Genomic DNA, 22171 nt, shown 5'->3' with positions numbered 1-22171 from the left:
TTATTGTCATTATATCTGCCAAAAACAGTTTAATAAATGCAAGTGTAGTAGATACTGCAGTGGACTAACTTTTTTCCAGAAGATTGTTGTCTGTTAAAAGCAAGAGGTGACTCCTTTGAATGATTGCTCTTCATCAAAACAGAGCTGGGTGCAGGTGATCTGGTCTGCTGCTGCTCTTGTCTTCAAAACAAGACAGTTGTTAGTTTCACTAGTCATGTAGGAACATATGGACATATCTGAACAAGATTCCTATGTCCTGAGTCCACTGTTGTTCACGCTGCTGACATGTTCACACTGCTCTACTTCTAATCACATCATAAAGTATGTAGTTGACTCAACAGTGGTGGGTCTCTTTAGGAACAACAACTACCTGCCCTACAGATAGGAGGTGAAGCAATTGGTGGACTTGTGCCATGTCAACAATCTGATCCTGAACTGAAGACCAAGGAGAAGATCATTGACTTCAGTCGTTCACCGCTCATTGACAATAGTGCTGGTGAATTATTCACGATCATTTTTTGGGGATACAGATAACTGACAGCCTTTTAATACATCAGTACTAGTTAAAGAGGGCTCAGCAGCATCTGTAATTCCTGCACTGCAGCAGGTCATCTTGACTGTGTCTACATTCCTAAATATATTGAATTGCTGCTGTGAGATTGGCTGATAAGATATGAGTTAACAAGCAGTTGAACAGGTGTATTGATGTGGCCAGTGAGCGTGTAAGTGTCAGAAACACAAGTAACTTACCTCTGAGCTTCAGTGGGCCCACAAAGTTTCCCCGGTGTAGCGTTTTTAGAGGGCAGGATCCCATCATTTTTCCCTTCCACAAGATCCATGGTGGAGCTCATATCTTTATACAAAATACACCCAACATACAAATCAGACTAAAGATTAGAACACGTCAAGGATATTGTTAAATTCAACACATATTTACAAAGTGTGGTCAGAGCTTCCCATATTAATTATATTTCCTCAAAAGAAGCAAATACCTTTTAATTTCTTATCCATCAACTCATCAGTATTTTTCTGTCTGTAAAGGAGAAGCAGAACATGGAGTTTATTGTATTATTATTACTTGTTATTAAAACCCTGCATATATTGGACTTGCACATATGTTTTCCACATTCACCTAAATGGCAGCACAGATGACTTTTAAGAATGATCACCCCCCACCAACCCGTCTTCTGATCGCTGTTTTAATTTTAGTTAGTTTAATCTCAATTAGCTCACAATATATGGATTCTAATTTATTGTTAGATTTATTGTTAGATTATTTGCTCTGTGTTAAGCTCTTAATATGTTCACACTTATATAATGCTACTGACCACTCAAAGTGTTTTTAACTACAAGTCACTTTAACTATGCATTTATATAGCCTTTTATTATTATTATTATATGCAACTGTGGTAGGATGACTTTTGTCTTATTAATGAGCAATATTAAATAAACAAAAGAGAAAAAACACAGGTCTTTCAAAATGAACTGCTCATCGGTTTCCATTTTAAAATTGCAATGTTTAAAGTTTAACTGCATACAACATCTCTCTAAAAAAAACAACTAAACCCTTTAATTGTATGTGCATGCCTTATTGAAATCAAATTTTTTGTAGTTCTTTCCAGCCAAAAATGAGTTTTTAACCTGGATTTAAAAACCACCACTGATGTAGATGGCCTAATGTGAAGAGGAAGATCATTCCAAAGCTTTGGGCCACAATAGAGAATGCTCAGTCTCCTCTAAGTTTCAGCCGTGATTTTGGAACCGAGAGCAACAGCTGCTCAGCTGACCAGAGTGATCGAGGGGGGACATAGGGCTTCAGCAACTTAAAATCAAAAAGATCCTAATAAAAGTCTAATTAAATGTGATTATCAAGTGGACCAATATAGCAAAAGCCATAATGGTCCACTTGGGAAAATAAATCTGTCAGGCATTTTGTTTGGCCTTCAGACAACAATTCTGATTGCTACACTACCAGACAGGATATGCAAAAAAAAAAGAAGAAAAGAAAAAGAAATCAAATTTTTTAAAGAAAGCATTATCTTAACTAGAAAAAATATACAAATAATCTCAAGTAGGTCAAAGTCAAGTAAAATAAAATATACTAAACTAAGGCATAAAAAAAATTATCTTTGTTAACTCTGTCTTCTTGGAAGGCTTTTTGACGTGAGCAGGAGGCAGGTTTTTGTGCTGCTGAAAACAGATGTTGTGATGGTGTAGACGTTAATTAATATCAATGATAATTCCGCGTTCAACCTAACAACCCTCAGATCAGTGCCTCAATGTTTACTGGCACATTGGCTTGTGAAAAAAGCTTATATTTTTATATTTTTAATTATAAAAATGTAAATATTTAATTAATACAACCTTTAATATTATTTTACTTTCAATCTGAAAAATGTTTCGAAAGCTTTAAAATTAATCTGGTCTAGTACACCCCGTACCCCCTTAGACTCACCCCGTTTGCTCCCGTAAGTAAAATAAGATGGCTGCCATCAGCCTTCAGCAAGCTGCATAATTTAAACATGTATCAGACTAAGTCAACATTGTGTGTACATCAGTGGTGAATTGGTACAGCCAAATATCCCAGAATGCATTTTGTCAAAAACTCAAATGTGGCAATGGCAGAGGAGCATGGCTAAAAACTTTTAAATATTACTTTTTCTGGGTCACAAAATAAACTTTTATGATATTCTCAGGCGAGAATGTAGCTGTGTAAACATCAAATATCTGCTCGGTTTATCAAGACCTCACATATTTGCCAAAGTGCTCCGACATTTTAGGAGACATCTGTTACCCACCAGCTTGATAGCTGACCAGGAGGTCAAGGATCACTAGAGCCGGCAAGAACAGCAAACGAATAGTTATGTTTATAACTTGTAATCCCTGAAGGAGAGGAACGAGGTACAACACATAAGTATGGCATAGCACGTCCTCGCGTGTCCTGGCTGAAGAAACCTTTAGTCAATTAAATTAAATTAAATTTTATTTATATAGCGCCAAATCACAACAACAGTTGCCTCAAGGCGCTTTATATAGTACAGTAGGTCATACAATAATAGATACAGAGAAAAACCCAACAATCCTATGACCCCCTATGAGCAAGCACTTTGGCGACAGTGGGAAGGGAAAACTCCCTTTTAACAGGAAGAAACCTCCAGCAGAACCAGGCTCAGGGAGGGGCGGCCATCTGCTGCGACCGGTTGGGGTGAGAGAAGGAAAACAGGATAAAGACATGCTGTGGAAGAGAGACAGAGATTAATAACAGGTACAATTCAATGCAGAGAGGTCTATTAACACATAGTGGGTGAGAAAGGTGACTGGAAATGAAAAACTCAATGCATCATGGGGAATCCCCCGGCAGCCTAAGTCTATTGCAGCATAACTAAGGGAGGATTCAGGATCACCTGGTCCAGCCGTAACTATATCCTTTAAGGAAAGTTTTAAGCCTAATCTTAAAAGTAGAGATAGTGTCTGTCTCCTGAATCCAAACGGGAAGCTGGTTCCACAGAAGAGGGGACTGAAAACTGAAGGCTCTCCCTCCCATACTCTGAGAACAACAAGTAAGCCTGCAGTGCAAGAGTGAAGTGCTCTAATAGGGTTATTCACGCCTTTAAGGCAGATGACGTGTGACACGCGCACGGCCCCGCCTGCACATATAACCGCTGTCATCACCGTCATCCCTCAGTTCGATAGCCGCTCTTCACTGAGCCAAACTGCTCAGTGGGGCCACCTTGTGTTGTACCTCGTTCCTCTCCTTCAGGGAACAGAAGTTATAGACATAACTATTCGTTCCCTTTCAGTTGATTCACTCGGTACAACACATAGGTATGGGACATATATACACACCCTGCAGAGCAGCCACCGAACCGGAATCAGACCGCCACCACCACCTTAGTGAGCGGTAGACCCAGCAGTAAGGACAGTATGAGCCATCGAAGGGGCTGAAACGTCCAACCGATAAAACAGCACAAAAGTGTGCGGTGATGCCCAACTAGCTGCTGCACAAATATCAGCTACAGACACCCCTTTAAAAAGAGCCCATGAGGTTGCCATCCCCCTGGTGGAATGCACTCTCACCCCCAGGGGCAAAGCAAAACTTTTGGTGCTGTATGCCAGTGAGATAGCTTCTATAATCCAGTGGGACAGCCTCTGTTTAGACAGAGGTCCATCTCTAGTTGGATTAGCGAAGCAGACAAACAGCTGGTCACATAAACGCACATTCTGAGTGCGCTCAATGTAGGTGCGTAGCACACGCACTGGACAAAGAGAATGCATCCTCCTCTGCTCCTCAGATGCAAAAGGAGGGGAGCAAAAGCTCAGCAACTCAAACTCCATTGAGCTATAAGATGCAGGCATGATCTTGGAAAATTTGGACGCATTTGGACGCAATACGACCTTGCGGCCATCAGGAGAGAACTGTGTGCAGGAGGGATGCACAGACAGCGCATGAAGGTCACCCACTCGCTTTGCTGAAACTAAAGTGAGAAGTAATGCAGTTTTATATGAGAGAAATTTCATATCCACAGACTCAGTGGGTTCAAACGGGGGGGCTACAAAGGGCCTCCAGCACCAAAGACAAGTCCCAAGCAGGAACACTGGAGTTAAGCACGGATCTCAGCTGGCGAACCACTTTCAGAAAACGTATGGCGAGGGGATGTGCACCTGGTGTCACCCCGTCAAAGCCAATATGACAAGCAGATATAGCTGCTAAATAAACCTTAATTGTCGACAATGAAAGGCAAAATAGAGCACTGAAATGGAAGAGTGTGGCGGTCTTGGCACCATTGTTCGAAGGCTTGTACAAGCCTCTAGTAGATGAGACCCTAGCGCTCTGAATTGTCGCTATCACACTAGGTGGCAGACCCTTAGCAATCAAGTTTAACCTCTCAGCAGGTAAGCATGAAGGCACCACAGATCCGGGCGCGGATGAACCACTTCTCCTCCCACCTGAGAGAGGAAGTCCCTGCGGAGAGGAAGCTGCCAAGGACTCGCTGCTAGCAGGCTGATTATCTCTGCATACCATGACCTTGTGGGCCACCAAGGGGCCACTAGAATCAGAGAGAGAGGCTGCCGACGCACTCTCTCTAGAACTGGAGATATCATTTCCACTGGGGGAAATGCATACAGGAGCATGTCTGGCCATTGGTCCGCTAGCACATCCATGCCCAAGATGTCTGTGAAGGTTCTCAGTCATCCAGGTCATCATAGTCTAAGGAGCTTGGAAAGAAAAGCGTCTGGACTTCTTTAAGTTGCTTGAAGACGTTACACCTTTTGTCCCTTTTTGGGGGGATACTCCCACTGGGTTTAAATCTGGGACCCTCCACCATTTGACCCTTAGAACTGAAGAAGCTTCTCGGATGAGAGGTGGAATGTCTTCAAGCAACTTAAAGAAGTCCAGACACTTTTCTTTCCAAGCTCCTTAGACATCCATGCCCAAGGGTACATCGTGGTCGATTATGGAGAAGAACAGGGGGCAGTGAGTATTTACCCTGGAGGCAAAAAGATCTACTTGCGCCTTGCCAAATAGATCCCAAATCTGAGCCACTATAAAAGGGTGTAACCTCCATTCTCTCACCAGAGGAACCCCCTGGAGAAAAGGTCCGGCACCAGGTTCAGGCAGCCCGGAACAAGGGTGGCTCTTTGAGACAGAAAATGAACACTGCACCATAACAGCAGAGAGCGAGACAACTTCAACAGGGGAAGAGAACGTGTTCCTCCCTGCCTGTTTATGTAAGACACCACTGTTGAATTGTCCGTCCTGACTAAGACATGCTGGCCCTCCAGGACCGGATGGAAATGTTTGAGAGCTAAGAACACTGCTAACAGCTTTAAGTGGTTGATGTGCAGCTCGCGCTGGGCTGCGGACCAGATCCCTCTCACTGATGCACCCTCGCACAGTGCTCCCCACACTCTTAGGGAAGCATCTGTGGACACCACCTTGCGAAACAACACCCTCTCAATTCGAGAGCCCTGATTCAGCAGCCCGGGCTCCTTCCAAGGACGGAGAGCTAGCATGCAAGACGCGGTTACCATCAGCCTCCTCCAGAGGTGACGCGATGCACACAGGCGGTGACAGAGAGTCCAGCGAACGGCAGCACCAGGTATTCGTAGTCCTACATCCTTGAATGCAAACCTCAGAAACTTCCTGTGTTTCGGGTGTATAGCCACATGAAAATAAGCATCTGTTAGATCGATTGTTGCAAACCAATTTCCCGGGCCGACTGCATTCAAGACCTGTCTGAGTGTTAGCATAACCCATGACAACGGTTTGCAGCACCCACGGAGAGGGGGCGCAAGGTGAGCAGACAGCCAGCTGACCTGCAGCACCGTTGGCGGGGAGTTGTTGCCCCCTCCAGTGTGTCTGCAGGGGAATGCATCCGATTGGCGTGGAGCTCAGGCCGGAGGATGTGCTCCCGCTGGCAGCACACCCACTGCAGCAGTGGGCGCCGGTCTCTTGCCAGTCGGCAGAGGAGCGGCGGGCCTGTGAGAGCTAGCTGCGGGCTTTGGCTTCGCCTGACATCTGGGGATGTTGTCGCGCAGAGCTTCCGTCTGCTTCTAGCCATTCAGGCTAGATCGAATCTAGCCTGAATGGCTTCAAGTGAGTGTCCGAATAACCCAGCCGCAGACATTGGTGCGTCCAGATATACAGAGGGGGTCAGCCACAGGTACTTCTGCGCCACTACTGTCGAAGCCATCCCTCTGCCCAGGGAGAGCGCTGCACAGCGGGACGCACGGATGATGTAATCCGTGGCGATTCTGACCTTGTTAAGACGAGGTGCCGTGCTGTCATCAGGAACCAGCGATCCGAGCTCTGCCAGGCCCAATGCCTGGTATGTCTGGAGCATGGTGACGGAGCTCGTGGCGCGAGCAGTGCCGGCCTGAGCCCAATAAATCGCCGACACCATGGTTATGGGATGGGGCCAGATAAGCAGCCAGAGACGGTTCCGTAGGGGGTGGGTTAACTAAGGCAGCCTCCTCAGCGCCGTCCAAATTCATGTACTGTCCATAGCCGGGCACAGTGATGCGGGTAGACAGAGGTTTGTCCCATGATGCTATTAGCTCGCAGACAAAGTCTGGGAACATGGGAAGGCAGTTTTTGGCCATTGTGGGCTCCGGTGGGAGGAAACAAGCCTGCAAACCGCGACAGCTTCTGAGTTGGCGGAGGAGAGGGTCAGTCCACCTGCAGCTTCTCAGCAGCACAGCGAAACAGGGAAAAAAGAGAGGCGAAATCGTGGCCGACCGGCGCAGCAGCGGCGGCATATTGGGCCGACAATAAGCTCTCCTGCTCATCCTTCGACAAACCACTGATGTCCAGGCCGATGTCCAGCATGAATAATCCTCGTCTTCTGACTCGGACGAAGCCAGGGCTCCAGTCTTGGAAACGAGAGGGTCATGCCGTGCGACAACCGAGCGTCCCAGCACTTTTTCCACAAACGTCACCCGTCTTTCCAGGGTCGAGCGCTGAAGCTGGCAACAAAACGCACAGGCTTCGGGCTCCCTCAACGCCCTCCTAGCGTGGATGATCCCCAGGTAAACAGGGCAGGCATCGTGCTGGTCGCTGTCATGCAAAGAGAAACCGCATCCCTGAGGAAAGGGGCGAAAAGAAGATTTCTGCTTTGCTGGCTTCGGTTTGGAGTCCACTCCAACACGCAAAGCAAAACGCTACACAGGAAAAACTCTAAATTAGCGCTCTGCGGGCAGCCTATGAGCCAACTGCGCGGTGGAGGCTAACACCAACAGGGGCAGTTAAGCTAAGTTCAAGTCGGCAGACAACGGAGCTCACTAGCAGCAGCTAGCTAGCCCAACTCAGCAGAGGTGTTCAGCGAGGTAAATAGCATAAGAACTTAGGGATGACTGTGGTGACAGCAGTTATATGTGCAGGTGGGGCCGTGCACGTGTCATCACACGTCATCTGCCTTAAAGGCGTGAATAAAGGTTTCTTCAGGGCGTGCTATCCCATACTTGTTGTTGTACCGAGTGAATCGACTGAAAGGGAACTCCCGCCACATCGTTTTCAGAGCCCACGGTCTTTCGCTACTCAGGTTAAACATGATATATAAGTCACTTAGATAACTTCAAAATGTTATTGTTTGGCTTTTTTCAGTGGTATATGTGCCTGAGTAAATCAGTTTGGCTGAGATTAAAGTTATATATTTCACACAGCTGAATAAACGTCAAACAGAAAACTGATTAAACAGAAGTGTGAGATCGTAGAGAATTTACTTCAACGTTGTGTTATATATTAGAGAGCAAGGAGCAGACGACTGAGTATATTAAATTCCACCAAGACAGCTGGTGACGCAAATCTGAAGGCTAGACTCTCCCATTTCACAGCCTCACTTCCGGCCTTCTCGGTCTTCGGAGGACCTGGCCTTCGCGGTCTATGTGGGCCGGGTCCTCCGAAGGAGGGGGGGGGGGGCTATGAATTGGGACGACGCGCTACAGAGCCATGTGTTAAACGAAGCAAAGAATTTGTGTCGAGAATTTTTTTTGGCTGTCCTGGCTCCAACAGGGTCAGGAGATGCTGCACTTCACTTGTTCTGCCCTAAATGAATTTTAAAGAGCAAAAATAGGATTTTACAGTACCTTTTCATAGTGACGGTAAAACTCCAAGGTCACTGAGGAAATCCACTACTGAAAGAAAAACAGAGTATCGGGTAACACCCGTGCACAAATCCCAGGTGTGACAAAGCTAGAATAAATGTAATGCTCCCTGGGTTTTTCCTTGCAGGCATTCAGCAAGCACCTCTGCTACCTGATTCGGAAGCATTATAAAGCCATAACTAGTAACCATAGGTGTTAAAAATAAAGGCATAACATTTTGTGTAAGCTTAAATTATACTGGTACGTTTCCATAAAGCTGCTAATCAGAAGAGGAGGCCTGCCTGAAGTCGCAGCTCAGGGCAAACAAACACGCATCACAGGCTGAGGGTGAGTCATAAAGATAAACTTGGACCTTACTGAAGCTTTTAGTGATGGGAATTCCGGATCTTTTAAGAGAACCGGCTCTTTCGGCTCAGCTCACTAAAAAGAACCGGCTCTTCAGGTTGTTTTGCTTTAATTAATTTATTATTAACAACAATATAAAATTATGCACAAAATGAATTAATAATGTAAAAATTACTAATGTAAAAAAAATCTTTAATTAAGGGAAAGGTCAGCATTTAGAAATACCAAGTACCTCAGCTTTGAGGAGCTGATCCGGTTTCTTCTGTCAGTAATTATCTGGCCTGTTTAGAGAAAATTCTCTCAGAGGGGACTGATGTTGCCAATGCACAGTCTCCATGTCATCACCTGGTTAAGACGTGATGACACGCCCCTCCCTCCCAGAAGGGGGGAGGGGCGCAAACGCAAGGCTCTGTTTGCGCCTCTCCTATCTCTGCTCAGCGCAAACACAAGGCGGACTTACAGTGTGAAGCGAAAAAAAGTGAGAGAGAGGGCAAGAGAAGAAAAAAGATCCACTGCTCCCATCGTTCACTTCAAAGATTCGGGTCTAAGAGCCATTTCGTTCGCGACGACCCATCACTAGAAGCTTTAAGTTTCACTCTGACTGGAGAAAAAACTGTGCCACGATGAAAAAATAAAACCTCACAGAATCACAAATGGACGTTTTAGACCGGGCCCTCTCATAACTTTGTATTATATGCAAAAGGTGAAGTTACCAAGTAAACGTCTGTATGGCAAGTTATAACTTTCGACACACAAAATGAAAGAAAACTGCTAAAACTTCACTACAGCTGTACGCGATAGCAACAAGAAATATGGCGGATGGGGAGAAGGAAATACCGCTTAAACTTCTCAACTCTATCCGGGAAACTAAAGAGGACCTCACAAAACACATTGACAAAAAAACCCCAAAAAACAAACAAACAAACAAAACAAAAACATCACCCAATATACAAACAACTTTACATCAAATTGAATCTTCGCTCTCTGCGCTTTCTGAGCGGGTTGAGGAGATGGGGACGCGAGTGAGCGCAAACGAATACGACATTGAAGAGAGACGCAACCGTGTCGACAAAATGGACAAACTGACAACACAACTCAAAGACAAAATTCACGACTTGGAGAACCACGGCTCTCATCGAACGTCCCGGAGCAGGCAGAATGTCATGATGCCCTTGGATTCCTGGAGAAGTTTATACTACAAATCATGGGAAATGATAACTACACCTCACCCGTCACCCTTGAAACAGCACACCACGTTGGGAAGAAATCGGAGAGACCGCAGCACCTCATCGCCAAATTCCTGAACTTCAGAGAAAGAAAGCCTCCAGACGGCCAGAAGTAAAGGCATCTTTCTTTCCAGATTACAGCACAGACCTGCACCGCGGAAGAGACGAGTTCCGTGACGTGAAGCGGATGCTGCGAGAGAAGGAATTGAGCATACGCTGATGTACGCAGCTCAGCTTCGTGTCAGGCATCAGGGTTCAGTTAAAGTTTTCTCTACTCCAACCGAAGCACAATGTTATCTGAAAGATCTGTCAAGTGAGTAGACTAAAGTAGACTAATGTGATTGCAACAAACAAACAATCCACCTTTATAGTTACAGATGAGAAGGGCTGTGACCTTCATTGTTAACTTTGGGGGTGGAAGTGACATAAAGGAAGCAAAGACTATAGCATCAAGCAGCGACATAAAAACTCATTATCCTCAAGTACACAGACTAACTGGAGATACGACTCATCATAAACCAGAATTTGATTATTAATACAATCAGTTATTCACTAGTCAACCAAACTGCATTCATCTAGAAGCTTGATGCTCCCACGTTGCCTAAGTTCATTTACCTATTTCAGTGTCTCCCTACAAATATTTCCAAAAGTTTCCTCAAAGAGCTTAACAAAATTGTAACTCCTTTTATATGGCAAAAGAAAACTCACTTCAGACTCACTTCCCTGCAGGCTCCATATTCAAGGGAGGACTTAACTTACCAAACTTTAGGAATTATCACCTTGCCTCTCAGTACCGGTCAATTTGGATCTGGCTACATGCAGAGAGCAGTGAGGTTAGATTAGCAGGATTTTTCCAAGGCAACTTCATAATACATGAGGCCTTGTGTGAGTAATTAACTTAATGTACAGGCAAATCAATGCAACAGGTACCAGCAAGACTGCAGAATAGAACGATGTTTGTGTTCATAGGATGTTTATACCATGAGAACTGGTATTTAGGGTTAATTCAGTCTTGAATTAAATATCCTTCTTATGACTGCAAACCTGTTTGAATATCATCATATATTTGCTGATTGTCAGAGTAATTCATGTTCAAACTGTTGAAAGGCACGTCTATGAGTCGATCTGGCATCTGGCATTTGCATAATTTATAACATTAGTAACATTAGTTCATTCCGCCTGGCAGCTCCATATTCAACATCATTTGTCCAGTATATCCACTCTCCCTCCTCTGCGCATGTTCAAACAATGTCAGCCTCGCCTTATACCTTTGTCTCTAACCACCTCAACCTAAGTGCCCCTGTGATGTACTCATTTCTTATCCTGTTTATCCTGGTCTCTCCTTATAAAGAACATCGTCAAGTCTGCCACCTCCAGCTCCATCACATGAAATTATACAATATACAAAAAACAATTAGATATACAACAAAAAGCAGAGTGGAAATATAAACAATAATTCATAGTAAGTTAAAAGTGATCACAAATCTGCTTTGAAATGAGACATTGTTGAGAAACGCTTTCAAAGTCTTATTATAATTCCACAATTTGCTTCCATTTGCTAACACCACATTTGATTTTAAAAAATTCCTTAATCTCAAAAGAATTAAATAAAATTAAAAAGTCCTAAAGATGATCATGAACAAAATTTATTAATAGGCTCTACAAACTCATATATATTTTTTCTTTGATTTTTGATGACACATCACATTCCTCCATTTACAGATATTGTGGTCCTGTGTAAACATTCAATTTACCGGACTTTGGACAAAGGATTTTCCAGGACTTTTTACAGTTTACACACAGACGTGTGATCATGAGTCACTCTTCTTTATCTAGCCTCCTGAGAACCAGCCCATTCATTTATATCCTCTGTAATGGACATTTGTTTTTGGTCTATATCTTTTTATTTATTTGAGCTACCCTATTAAGTCCTGACGTACTAAATAAAGGACATCCTGGGCTTTCCATTGATATCTCATGCGTTTGGGTGGCCTCTTTTAGCTCCAATGAGGAAGGAAATCAGAAAAAATGTTCAGTGGGAGATTCTTATTTCCTCGGATCTCAGGAGGCTAGAATGTGGCAAATAAGAATGCTAAATGTAATGTGTACTCATTATTATGTTCTCTCAGTTGTATCTAATGTCATTCCTATGGACTAGATTTCTTAAGGAGACTCCTGGGCAAAACATTTCCCACCCAGTAATCCACTGTTTGGAAATTTGTCATAGTTTGTAATTATTTCAGTAAACAGAACAAGATTTGAGAAATTTCTCCACAAGAGAGCAACGTGAAAGTGGACTTATTCTGTTTCCCAGAATACTTACAGACGTCTGCCGATGCATCACTGAAAGTATTCTGACTGGCTGTATCTCCTCCTGGTATGGCAGCTGTAACACTCCAGAGCGCAAAGCTCTGCAGAGGGTGGTGAGATCAACACAGCGCATCACCAGGACTGAACTGCCAGCCATGCCCGATCTCTATAGACCGCGCTGCATGAGGAAGATGCAGCAGATCCTCTCTGATCCCAGCCACAGACTTTTCACACTCCTGCTGTCTGGCAGGCAGTTCAGGAGCATTCAGACCCGCACTAGCAGACACAGGGATAGTTTCTGCCCAGAAGCCATCAGGCTTTTGAACTGCTGACATTCTGCACACACCATTACACACTCACTACAACTACTGGACTCTACAAACGGTCACTTAAACCACTTCAACTCCTCACTGCACAGTTTTGCACAAACTGTAAATACCAACTATTATTTTAAATTCTCTTAATATTTAATACTGAGTATTTTATTATTATTGTTATGGTTGTTTTCTTTCTTTAATATACCTGTACACTTCTATATGTTCATGTAAAGCTGAGGAACACGAGCCTAAGAATTTCATTATGGTTAAATGTTGCTACACTGTTTATCTGTATATGACAATAAAACTTGAAACTTTTCCTCATTGTGCCAAGTGTGCCAAGAAAATATCCCCCCACCATTACACCATGTGCATCCTGAACTGCTGATACAAAGCAGGATGGACACATGCTTTCACATTTAAAACAAATTCTAACCCTACTATCCAAATGTTGCATCAGAAATGGAAAGTCATCAGACCTTCTGTTGTCCAATTTCCTGCTCATATTATACAGGAGTGATACCCGGTGTGGTCTTCTGCTGCTGCTGCTTCAAGGTTCAACATCTTTTCTGTTCAGAGATGCTCTTCTGCATACCTTTGTTGCAACAAGTACATATTTGAGTTACTCTTTGCCAGATGTAATCCCTTTCAATGGTCCCCCAGTGGCTTCACATACCTTGGGCTAAAAATTCCACCAGTTCTTAAAGACTTATGGAAACTGAACTTATCACCAGTTTTAATAAAAATTAAAAAAGATTTAGATAGATGGCAAAAATTGCCGCTTTCTCTATTAGGTGCGTGAGCCTAATAAAAATAAATATTCTCCCATGTTTATTATATCCCCTACAAATGCTGCCTCTATGGATAACCCAGAAAGTTTCTTGTGATATAGAAAAAGTCTTTTCAAAATTTATCTGGCATGGCAAGAAGCTTAGATTAGGAATTCGAATTTTACAACTGCCTACAGATAGGGGAGGCTTAGGGTTATCAAATTAAATTTTTTATAATTGGGCATGTCATAGCTGTTTTTTATGGGAGTGGCTACATGCTTATCTAGATTCTCATTCCCACCTAGACTCTTGGTCTACTTCACCTTCTCTTTGGAGCCTAGTTGTCTGTGTCTGCATCTGTGTTCTTGACTCTTTTATTGAGAAACAAAGACTTTGTTCCAGAAATGTCTCGCAGTATGTTCGATATGTGGCATAAAAACGGATTAAGGGTAATTGGCGACTTGTTTCAAAACAACACACTGATGAACTTTGAGCAATTGCAGTCAAATTTTAATATTCCTCGAGACCACTTTTTTTGGCTTTCTCCAGGTTCGTAATTTTGTTCATTCCAAAATTCCACAGTCTTCAGAAATAGTTTTATATGATGATATGGAGACATTTCTTATTAAGCGAAAAGCCAGAACTCATTTTATTTCTGCCTTTTATTCTCTGCTATACACTCTCAGTAGCAGCACACTGAGCGCTATTCATAAATGGGAGAGAGATCTTAATATTCAATATACCGAAGAGGAGTGGAAAGGAGCCATTAACATAGGTAGATTTACTTTTACTTGCAACCACTTGCAAGAAACCCAATACAAAATCCTACACCGCCTATACATAGCTCCTAATCTTTTGCATAAGATCACACCTCACATTTACCCCTTCTGTAGTAAATGTCAAGAAGAAACTGGCACCTTTTTTCATTACTTTTGGGAATGCAAACTAATCAAAAGATTTTGGAGTTCTATATCTCAAGAACTAAGTAATATTTTTAAGAATCGGATCCAAAGGGACCCCGGATATTTTCTTCTCGGCCTACCCTCAAAAAAATTAACATTAAATTACTCGCAGCGCAAACTATGTGATAAACTATTGCTGTTAGCTAGGAAATGCATTCTCATTAACTGGGTTAAGGATAAACCTCCCTCTGTGACTTTGTGGTACAGGGAATTATTTAAAGTTATTCCTCATGAAAGATTGCTGCTGTCTTAGGAGGAAATGAGGATCTGTTTCTCAATATTTGGTCCCCTTTGCTTATTTATTTGCCAAATGATCTGTCCCAACTGTTGAGGGGGGGTGGTTGTTCTTAAGCTGTTCTTTCTCAGGTAATTAGGAAGTGAGCGTAAAGGACGACAGTTCACTCTCTATTTATTTATTTTTTCTAAATCTGTGGGTAAATGGATGGAAAATATTTATTTTCTTTTTTTCCTTCTTCTTTTTTGTTTCTTTCTTTCTTTTTTGTTTTTTTTATTTGTTTCTTATTCTGGGTTTTTTTTCTTCCTCCCTCCCATATGTGTATTTGCAAAGGTGTGTAATGACTTTAAATGTATGTGATTTCCTTTGGGGTTTTTTCTTGTTTGTCTGCTTTGTTATGTTTTTATGTATTTCCTGATAATGAATAAAAACTGTTACAAGGAAATGCTGTGAGGTTAGGGAGCACGAGGCTTAAGAAAAAATAAGAACATTTCTGTTTAGCTAATTATTTCTTTGTTGTGCTTCATAGCAATAAATCTTACACTGCTGGGGAAAATAAATAAATAAACAAATCCTAGAGATGGTTCAGTGAGAAAATCCCAGCAGATCAATAATTTCTGAAATACTCAAACCATCAACCAAGCCACATTCAAAGTCAGTTAAATCCCCCATTCCTAATTCACAGAGTTCAGGTAAAGGCTGTTACCTTTAAATATACAGATCTTTATGTGCTTTACAAGTGTAACTGAGTGCAAGTGTATATTGCACATAAATATGTGATGTTCTGGCATGCTGAATAATCTTATTAACCAAATAAAGTCTCAATTTTTGCTGCTTTGAATTCTGCTGTGGGCTTTTCCCAGACCAGAGGGGAATTTTAATCAGTGTAATTTTGGAGTGAATGAGATTTAACTCCAAATAGGATCTCCAGGGCAAAACATTTGTAAATGTACAGTGATAGTGATTTTAGTTCACTGGTATTTAGATCTCTGAGAGTTGATGACATCTCATGGATGAGCTTTTACAGACATATTTGTTTTCTTTTCAAATTTTTAGCCACTAGATGGGGACGTAGGGCTACAAATGACAGTGGTTTACAGGTTTTTTGTGACAGCGAGTCTGTTTAACTACACTGTTCAGAATTAAAGAGTACCAGACCGCTGGTGTCTCTGGTTTATTTGCATTGCACTCTTTAACCTGTTAGACCACAGGTCTTTGACGGTCAAATGGAGGTTTGTACTGTAAACCTGGAAACTTCCATACTCTCTAAATTTGTTTATAAGCATTAAACTGTTTATTTTAGGTAGTACTAGTAAAGATGGACATGCAGTAGATTCCCACATTAGGAACATAGTTTAAGATACACACTGGATTTGAAATTAATGTCCTTATAAGGATTTACAGACTTGATTGATGACAGATTCCATTAAAAAAACCCTCAAAAACAGACTTCACAGGTTTATTTTTCATTGATTTTTTTTTTTTACTTAATCACTCATCTGTATTCAGTAGATGGACCAAAGTGTTTCTTAGTAGAACAGATATTCTCCTTTCTTCATTTTAATCACTTATTAGTATTATTATTTTATGTTTTTATCTGAACTGTGAGTCACTTTGTAACCGTCTGGCTTACAAACTGGTGGACAAGTAAAGTTATTATTGTTACAATAAATATTCTCTTTCAGAAAATATTGTAAGTGCATCATGATGGCTAGATAACATGAAGTTAGCCTCAACAACAGATATCTCCACTCTCTAAAACATGTTTACACTTTGACATAAACACAAAGGAAGAAGGCTAGCATTTAGAAAAAACACTTGTTTCCTATTCTGTCTTCTGATTAAGGTGCTTTTCATTTTTACCATTCCTCTTACCATAGCCTTTCAGCAGTCTGTGGTCATTTTCATTTATGCCCTACTCCCTGCCCCTGTGTTCATCTTTCTATAGCAAGGACCTTGAAAGCCCTCCCTTCTGCCACCATAGTGCCTGTGGTGGAAAAATATAAAATTGCAGTAAGTATGATTCTGTTGCTGGTTAACTATTTCTTAATAAACCTACCTCCTATTATCCTAGGTGTCAATTTTCAAATACATCATCATTCTGCCAGAGATATCATCACAGATAACATTGTGCCTTATTTTCTGCTTGGCCCTCTTTTGGACTTAATTATGTTCATTTTCATGCTGAAAGGGCCTGTTAACAAGTCGCTGGCATGCTTGTGCTGCTGCAGCAAGGACAACACTGCTGCCAATGTTAGTGCTGATGACAGCACAGAGGGATATGCTCAGAGACACAGGGGAAGAGATGAAAAAGGGGTAACATGATGGAAAAGATGGTGACAAATCAGAAAGAGTGGTATAAGAAAATGCAATCCTCTACAGCAGGAATGTCTAACTCATTTCACATCGTGGGACACTTTGATCTTAAGTGAGCAGAACCTCTGAAACTCCCCTTTCTGTCACTTTAAAGGAGATCAGTAGGAAGCTTCGTAAAACCTATAAAAACAGTTACAAGTCCAAAATCTATTAACTTGCCTCAGGACGGTTTATATTGTAAGGTAAACTCCCTGTAATAATACAAAGAAAACAGAGAAAACCCCAACAATCATATGACCCTCTATGAATGAGTGCTTTGGCGACAGTGGAAAGGAAAACCTCCCTTTTAGTAGGAGGAAACCTCCAGTAGAACCGGGCTCAGAGAGGGGTGGTGATCTGCTGCAACTAGTTGGGGTTAAGGGACAGGAGAGGACAAAGACCCGAGTGAAAGTGAACCAGAGATCAATAATAACTAATAACTACATGTGTTGCTTTTAGCTGAAGGTTGTTTGACTATAGACTGCCCAAAATTTAATTCCTTTGTTGAGTAACTGCATGCCATTAATGGAAATATACAAACAACTTCATGGTCTCTTCTGGTGGCTTCTTATATTCTGATATATTGTAGAAACAGTATCTTGATACAGCTTTCTTTTATTAGTTTCACATTTATATATTTTTTTAAAATAATGCCACTATGCAAACAATATATTTACTTACCTTTAATTTTGATGTAATTTTTATACACACATTTTTCTTGATTAGTTTGTATTACCTCACAATAACTGACTTTTTCCTTTGTTATGAAACATTATTATTCATTATTACTAATATTGTACTGTATACATTGTAATATATGAGACTTTTTATGGATTCTATGTGTCTTTTTTAATTCTTACATACTAATTTAATAGAAGTTGCAAAACATTATATATTGGCACTGTAGTTGTTGCTGTCATCGCCTGAATATGAAAACCAGGACCTGAATTTTCTCTCGCTTTGGTAAACAACTGTATCAGGGAAATTCATAGGTAGATAATTTTAGACTTTTTATTTCATAATAAGGAAATAATTCCTCATTTTAATATATTATTAACATATCGGCGTAGAGATAATGGTGGTGTTACTCATTCATGAAACACTAGCTGTAATGTAGATAAGCAAAGAGTTTAATTGTGACAGACTTAACAAAGTCTAGACGGATGGTGATAATCACATTAAAAGCTTGGTTTAATCCAATATTATGAAACTGAAACTAGCAGCACTGTAACACATATATACATATACCCATAAATATATGCACAGTGCTCTATACATTTGCCGTTTTCTATAACATATTTCCAGTGTTGGGGAGTAACGGAATACATGTACCGCCGTTACGTATTTAGAATACAAAATATGAGTAACTGTATTCCGTTACAGTTACCGTTTAAAAAGGTGGTATTCAGAATACAGTTACTTTGGTGAAATAAATGGATTACACGGCGGTACTTTCCTGTTTCATATCAGGGCTCTAGAGTGCGACCAATTTGGTCGCAAATGCGACCAAATTTTTCCGTGGTGCGACTAAAAAAAACATTTGGTCGCACCGGTGCGACCAACTGTTACCAACATTTGGTCGCACCTGTTTGGGTAACAAAAAAAAATCTCTGCAACTCTCCATGTGGTCAACAACAGACACACATTATGCCCCTATCGTGGACTAAACCAATCAGAGATAGTCAGGGGCGGGACCTCTCTGATTGGCCGTGGTCCAGTGGAAAGTGCAAGTAGAAGAGGGAGGTGAGTAGCTTTAATAAGGCGATATCAATTCATTAACGGATTCCACACAAAGACGTAAACACAGAGCGACCCGACGCATCAGAATCAGCTTTGTCTTTCTCGGCTTTCTCACCGGACGGCCCGCAGACGGACACGCTGTCGGAGCTTAGCGATTCTGATGCGTCGGGTCCGCGCTGTGTTTCCGTCTTTTTGCGCTGATTCTGAGCTGCAGGTTTTGTCTCTCCAACCAAAATTCGCCGAGCCAAAAAGAAGCAGCAAACTGCGCTTCACATTTGATCAATGTCGTCATGAATTCCCTCTGACTTTTGCTGTTTTGCTTCCACCACGATAAAAATTACACTTCCTACACAGCTCCCTCTGTGTACTTCAAGAACAGTTTCCCGTCTCAAATCTCTGTTTTCTGGATTATTCATTCGCTTATTACCCACCAGTCTACCGTTGTTTACAGCGCTGTCTTTTCTTTTTTCATGTAAATGACGTCCGACAAGAAAGCCTAATTTCTGCTGTTTAATACTGAAGAAATTTAAACTCCTTAAAATTATGCAAAATTGCAGAATATTGCAGAATATTTTTAAGGTTATCTGCTATAAAAAGCCAGACCAGGAAAATCTCCTTCATGTTTTTCTGTGTTTTATTCTCAGTTACTTTCACACAAAGGCATCTGCTGTGATGTTCACAATTCTGATGAAGTCTCACAAGTGTCAGTACTGATAAATGATCAGAATTATAATATTTCTGACTGTCTGAGGCTAAACTGAATCGAATCAGGACTTTGAGAACCGGAATCGAATGGATTATAGAAATCAGTGATGATATCCAGCCCTAGTGAGCAGCCTAGGCCTGACAGAAGTGGATGTAGGTGTGGGTAATAAGAAAAGATGAAAAGAACTGTTGATAACTTTTGTGTTAAGGACTGATCCGTCTGAAATTCATAGCCAGCTCTGACATGGTGCCATCAATCTTTGAATGCTGAAAAAGCAGCAGTGTATCCAGAAAACACACTTTATGCTGCAATAAATGCACTGCCCAAGTGTCCCCTCTCCCCACTGCCTTTCAGCAGCATGCAACAGCAAACAGGTCGTCAGAGGAGCCAAGATGATGATTAAGTTTAACATTTTCTACAATATTGACAAAGCACTTTAAGCACACGATTGTTAGTTAATAATTTAGAAATGAATATTGTCTGTATGGACTTCCCCCCAAAGAAGGTGCACATGTAAAACTGCGGTGTTAAGCGAAGCGGTTGAAAAATTTGAGTGCGCCTAACTTTTGTGCCGGTACGCCTAAATTTTTTAAGTTAGGCGTACCGGTGCGCCCATGTCAAAAAGTTAGTCTAGAGCCCTGCATATTGTCGCGGGTCTGGACTGTTTGGGTTTGTTTGACAGCTACGCTCTGTTGTTCCAGGCGGCAGCGTTACGGTTGCCATGGTTACAGGGTGACGCTCTCTCTCTCTGCGTGTTTCCTGGGTGAGAGAGCGCTTTTTTGTTGTTGTTGTTGTTGTTGTGCTAAGCTAAAAGGCAGAATGCTACAGGCATGGCCCTAAAGAATGTAGCCTCATGGGCAGTGTAGTCCGTGCTGCAGCGAGAATGGACTACCATACACGTTATGTGTCTGTGAGTGAGGGAGGGAGAGAAAGGAAAAGTCCGAGCTGTCACGGAGCAAAAACGGGAGCTGGAAGCATGTAAATATAATAATAACCACTGCAGCCAAGAAGAGTGCCTGACGAGCCCATTTGTAAGTAAGCTATTAAGACTCAACTGTACACTGTGTTCGTGTTTTCCTCCGGAAAAAATAAGTTCCGTTGGAGCAGCCTTTCAACGCCTCTCTCTGTCTCCCGCAAGCAAAGTTGACCCAGACAACAAAGTAAAGCTAGTTTTCAGCTACGAGCCCGACACGAGCCCGACACGAACCCGACGTATTAGCCAGCGGTCCCTTTACTACGGTTCGGAGCCGCGGACCTTCTGTAACAGTAATAAATCACACAGCAATAGTACATTCACGTAGTTGTAAACAGCATGATAATATATTAAGTAATCCAAAGTATTCAGAATACGTTACCCTCATTGAGTAACGTAACGGAATACGTTACAGAATACATTTTGGGGCATGTATTCGGTATTCTGTAATGGAATACATTTTAAAAGTAACCTTCCCAACACTGCATATTTCTAACCTTGCAAGTTTCTTATGTGACATTTTTCTTTTTTTCTTTTTAAAATGCAGAAGCCCACTCATGGACTGAATGCACTCCCTCTCTTCTCTCACCCATAGAGTAATCTTTCTCAGTCATTATGCAAATCTTATAAGACTGGGGAAACCCACAGTCAGCTGAGACTAAGGAGTCACTTGGATGAGTGACAAAACATTTCTCCCACTGAAAACGCTACGTCCAGATGAACAGAATCAACTTTTGGAGATGATCTGATGTCGTCTTTGTGTTGTTCTGGTTCAGCAACACTAATGTTGGTCCAGGTTCAACATTGCAGGTAACCAGTCACATTGCTGTGATGTCATAGTTTTGTGATGTGATGTTAAAACACCATCACACCAAACCCTAACCACAGTCCTGTAACTCTAACCACGATCACATCCCAACCCCCAACTCTAATCCTGACCTTAGTTTGGATTTTTCCTGAGTGGACATGAGCATTTTTTTCCACATCATAAAACTATTACATCATAACAATGTGATTAGTCACTTGAAATGTTGAATCTGGACCGACAATAATTATAAAAATTCAGTATCATCACCAATGTTGGGATAATTGTAAACACCCATCAATATCCTGTATAAGATAAACAAGGATTATTTTGAACTGTGAATCATGCAAAGCTACTCTAGAAGTAAAATTTTGACTCATGGAGTTGGAAATAAACATAATAGGTCCCACTTTACCATTAATAAAAATACAGTTTTTGAGGCTTTAGTTAAATGAGAAATATAGTGTATACAGAGTGTTTGTAAACAAACTGTGATTAATGTTTTGTCCCATTAGGTCTCAGAAGTAATCAGCACATGTACAAACTTCTTAGAGACCACTGGTAAAGCAGCAGATGATGAAATCCATGATTTATGATTAAACATGATTCTTTAAACTTACATAAATTGTCTTTATAGCTTTTAAAAATGTAACTAAGTGCAAATATATATCTTCATGAGATAATATCACCGCGTCCTCCATTCATTTCTAAACTTAATGACTTCTTTTGGATTTTATGGCTCGTTTTGTTCCCGTCTTCGTACAGAAAGACCGCCAGTGTCAGACAGCAGCATCTCAGAGCTTCTTGCACTTTTTTCCACACA

General features: G+C 41.6%; 1 protein-coding gene across 1 annotated transcript in view; it reads right to left on the bottom strand.

The window, feature by feature from the left end:
- The window catches only part of LOC134620556 (NACHT, LRR and PYD domains-containing protein 3-like), a 31896-nt gene extending 21581 nt beyond the window's left edge, over positions 1 to 10315 (bottom strand). The window contains exons 1-5 of the mRNA XM_063466760.1: positions 10179 to 10315; positions 8587 to 8634; positions 993 to 1033; positions 751 to 853; positions 70 to 180 (exon numbers count right to left, since the gene is read on the bottom strand). Coding sequence (XP_063322830.1) covers positions 70 to 180; positions 751 to 853; positions 993 to 1033; positions 8587 to 8594 — 263 coding nt within the window. The 5' untranslated portion in view covers positions 8595 to 8634; positions 10179 to 10315. The remainder of the gene's footprint in view (positions 1 to 69; positions 181 to 750; positions 854 to 992; positions 1034 to 8586; positions 8635 to 10178) is intronic.
- Positions 10316 to 22171: the final 11856 nt, after the last annotated feature.

The sequence above is a fragment of the Pelmatolapia mariae genome, linkage group LG23 (genome assembly GCF_036321145.2).
Source record: "Pelmatolapia mariae isolate MD_Pm_ZW linkage group LG23, Pm_UMD_F_2, whole genome shotgun sequence".
Lineage (NCBI taxonomy): Eukaryota > Metazoa > Chordata > Actinopteri > Cichliformes > Cichlidae > Pelmatolapia > Pelmatolapia mariae.
This window is presented reverse-complemented; position numbering and strand designations above follow the sequence as displayed.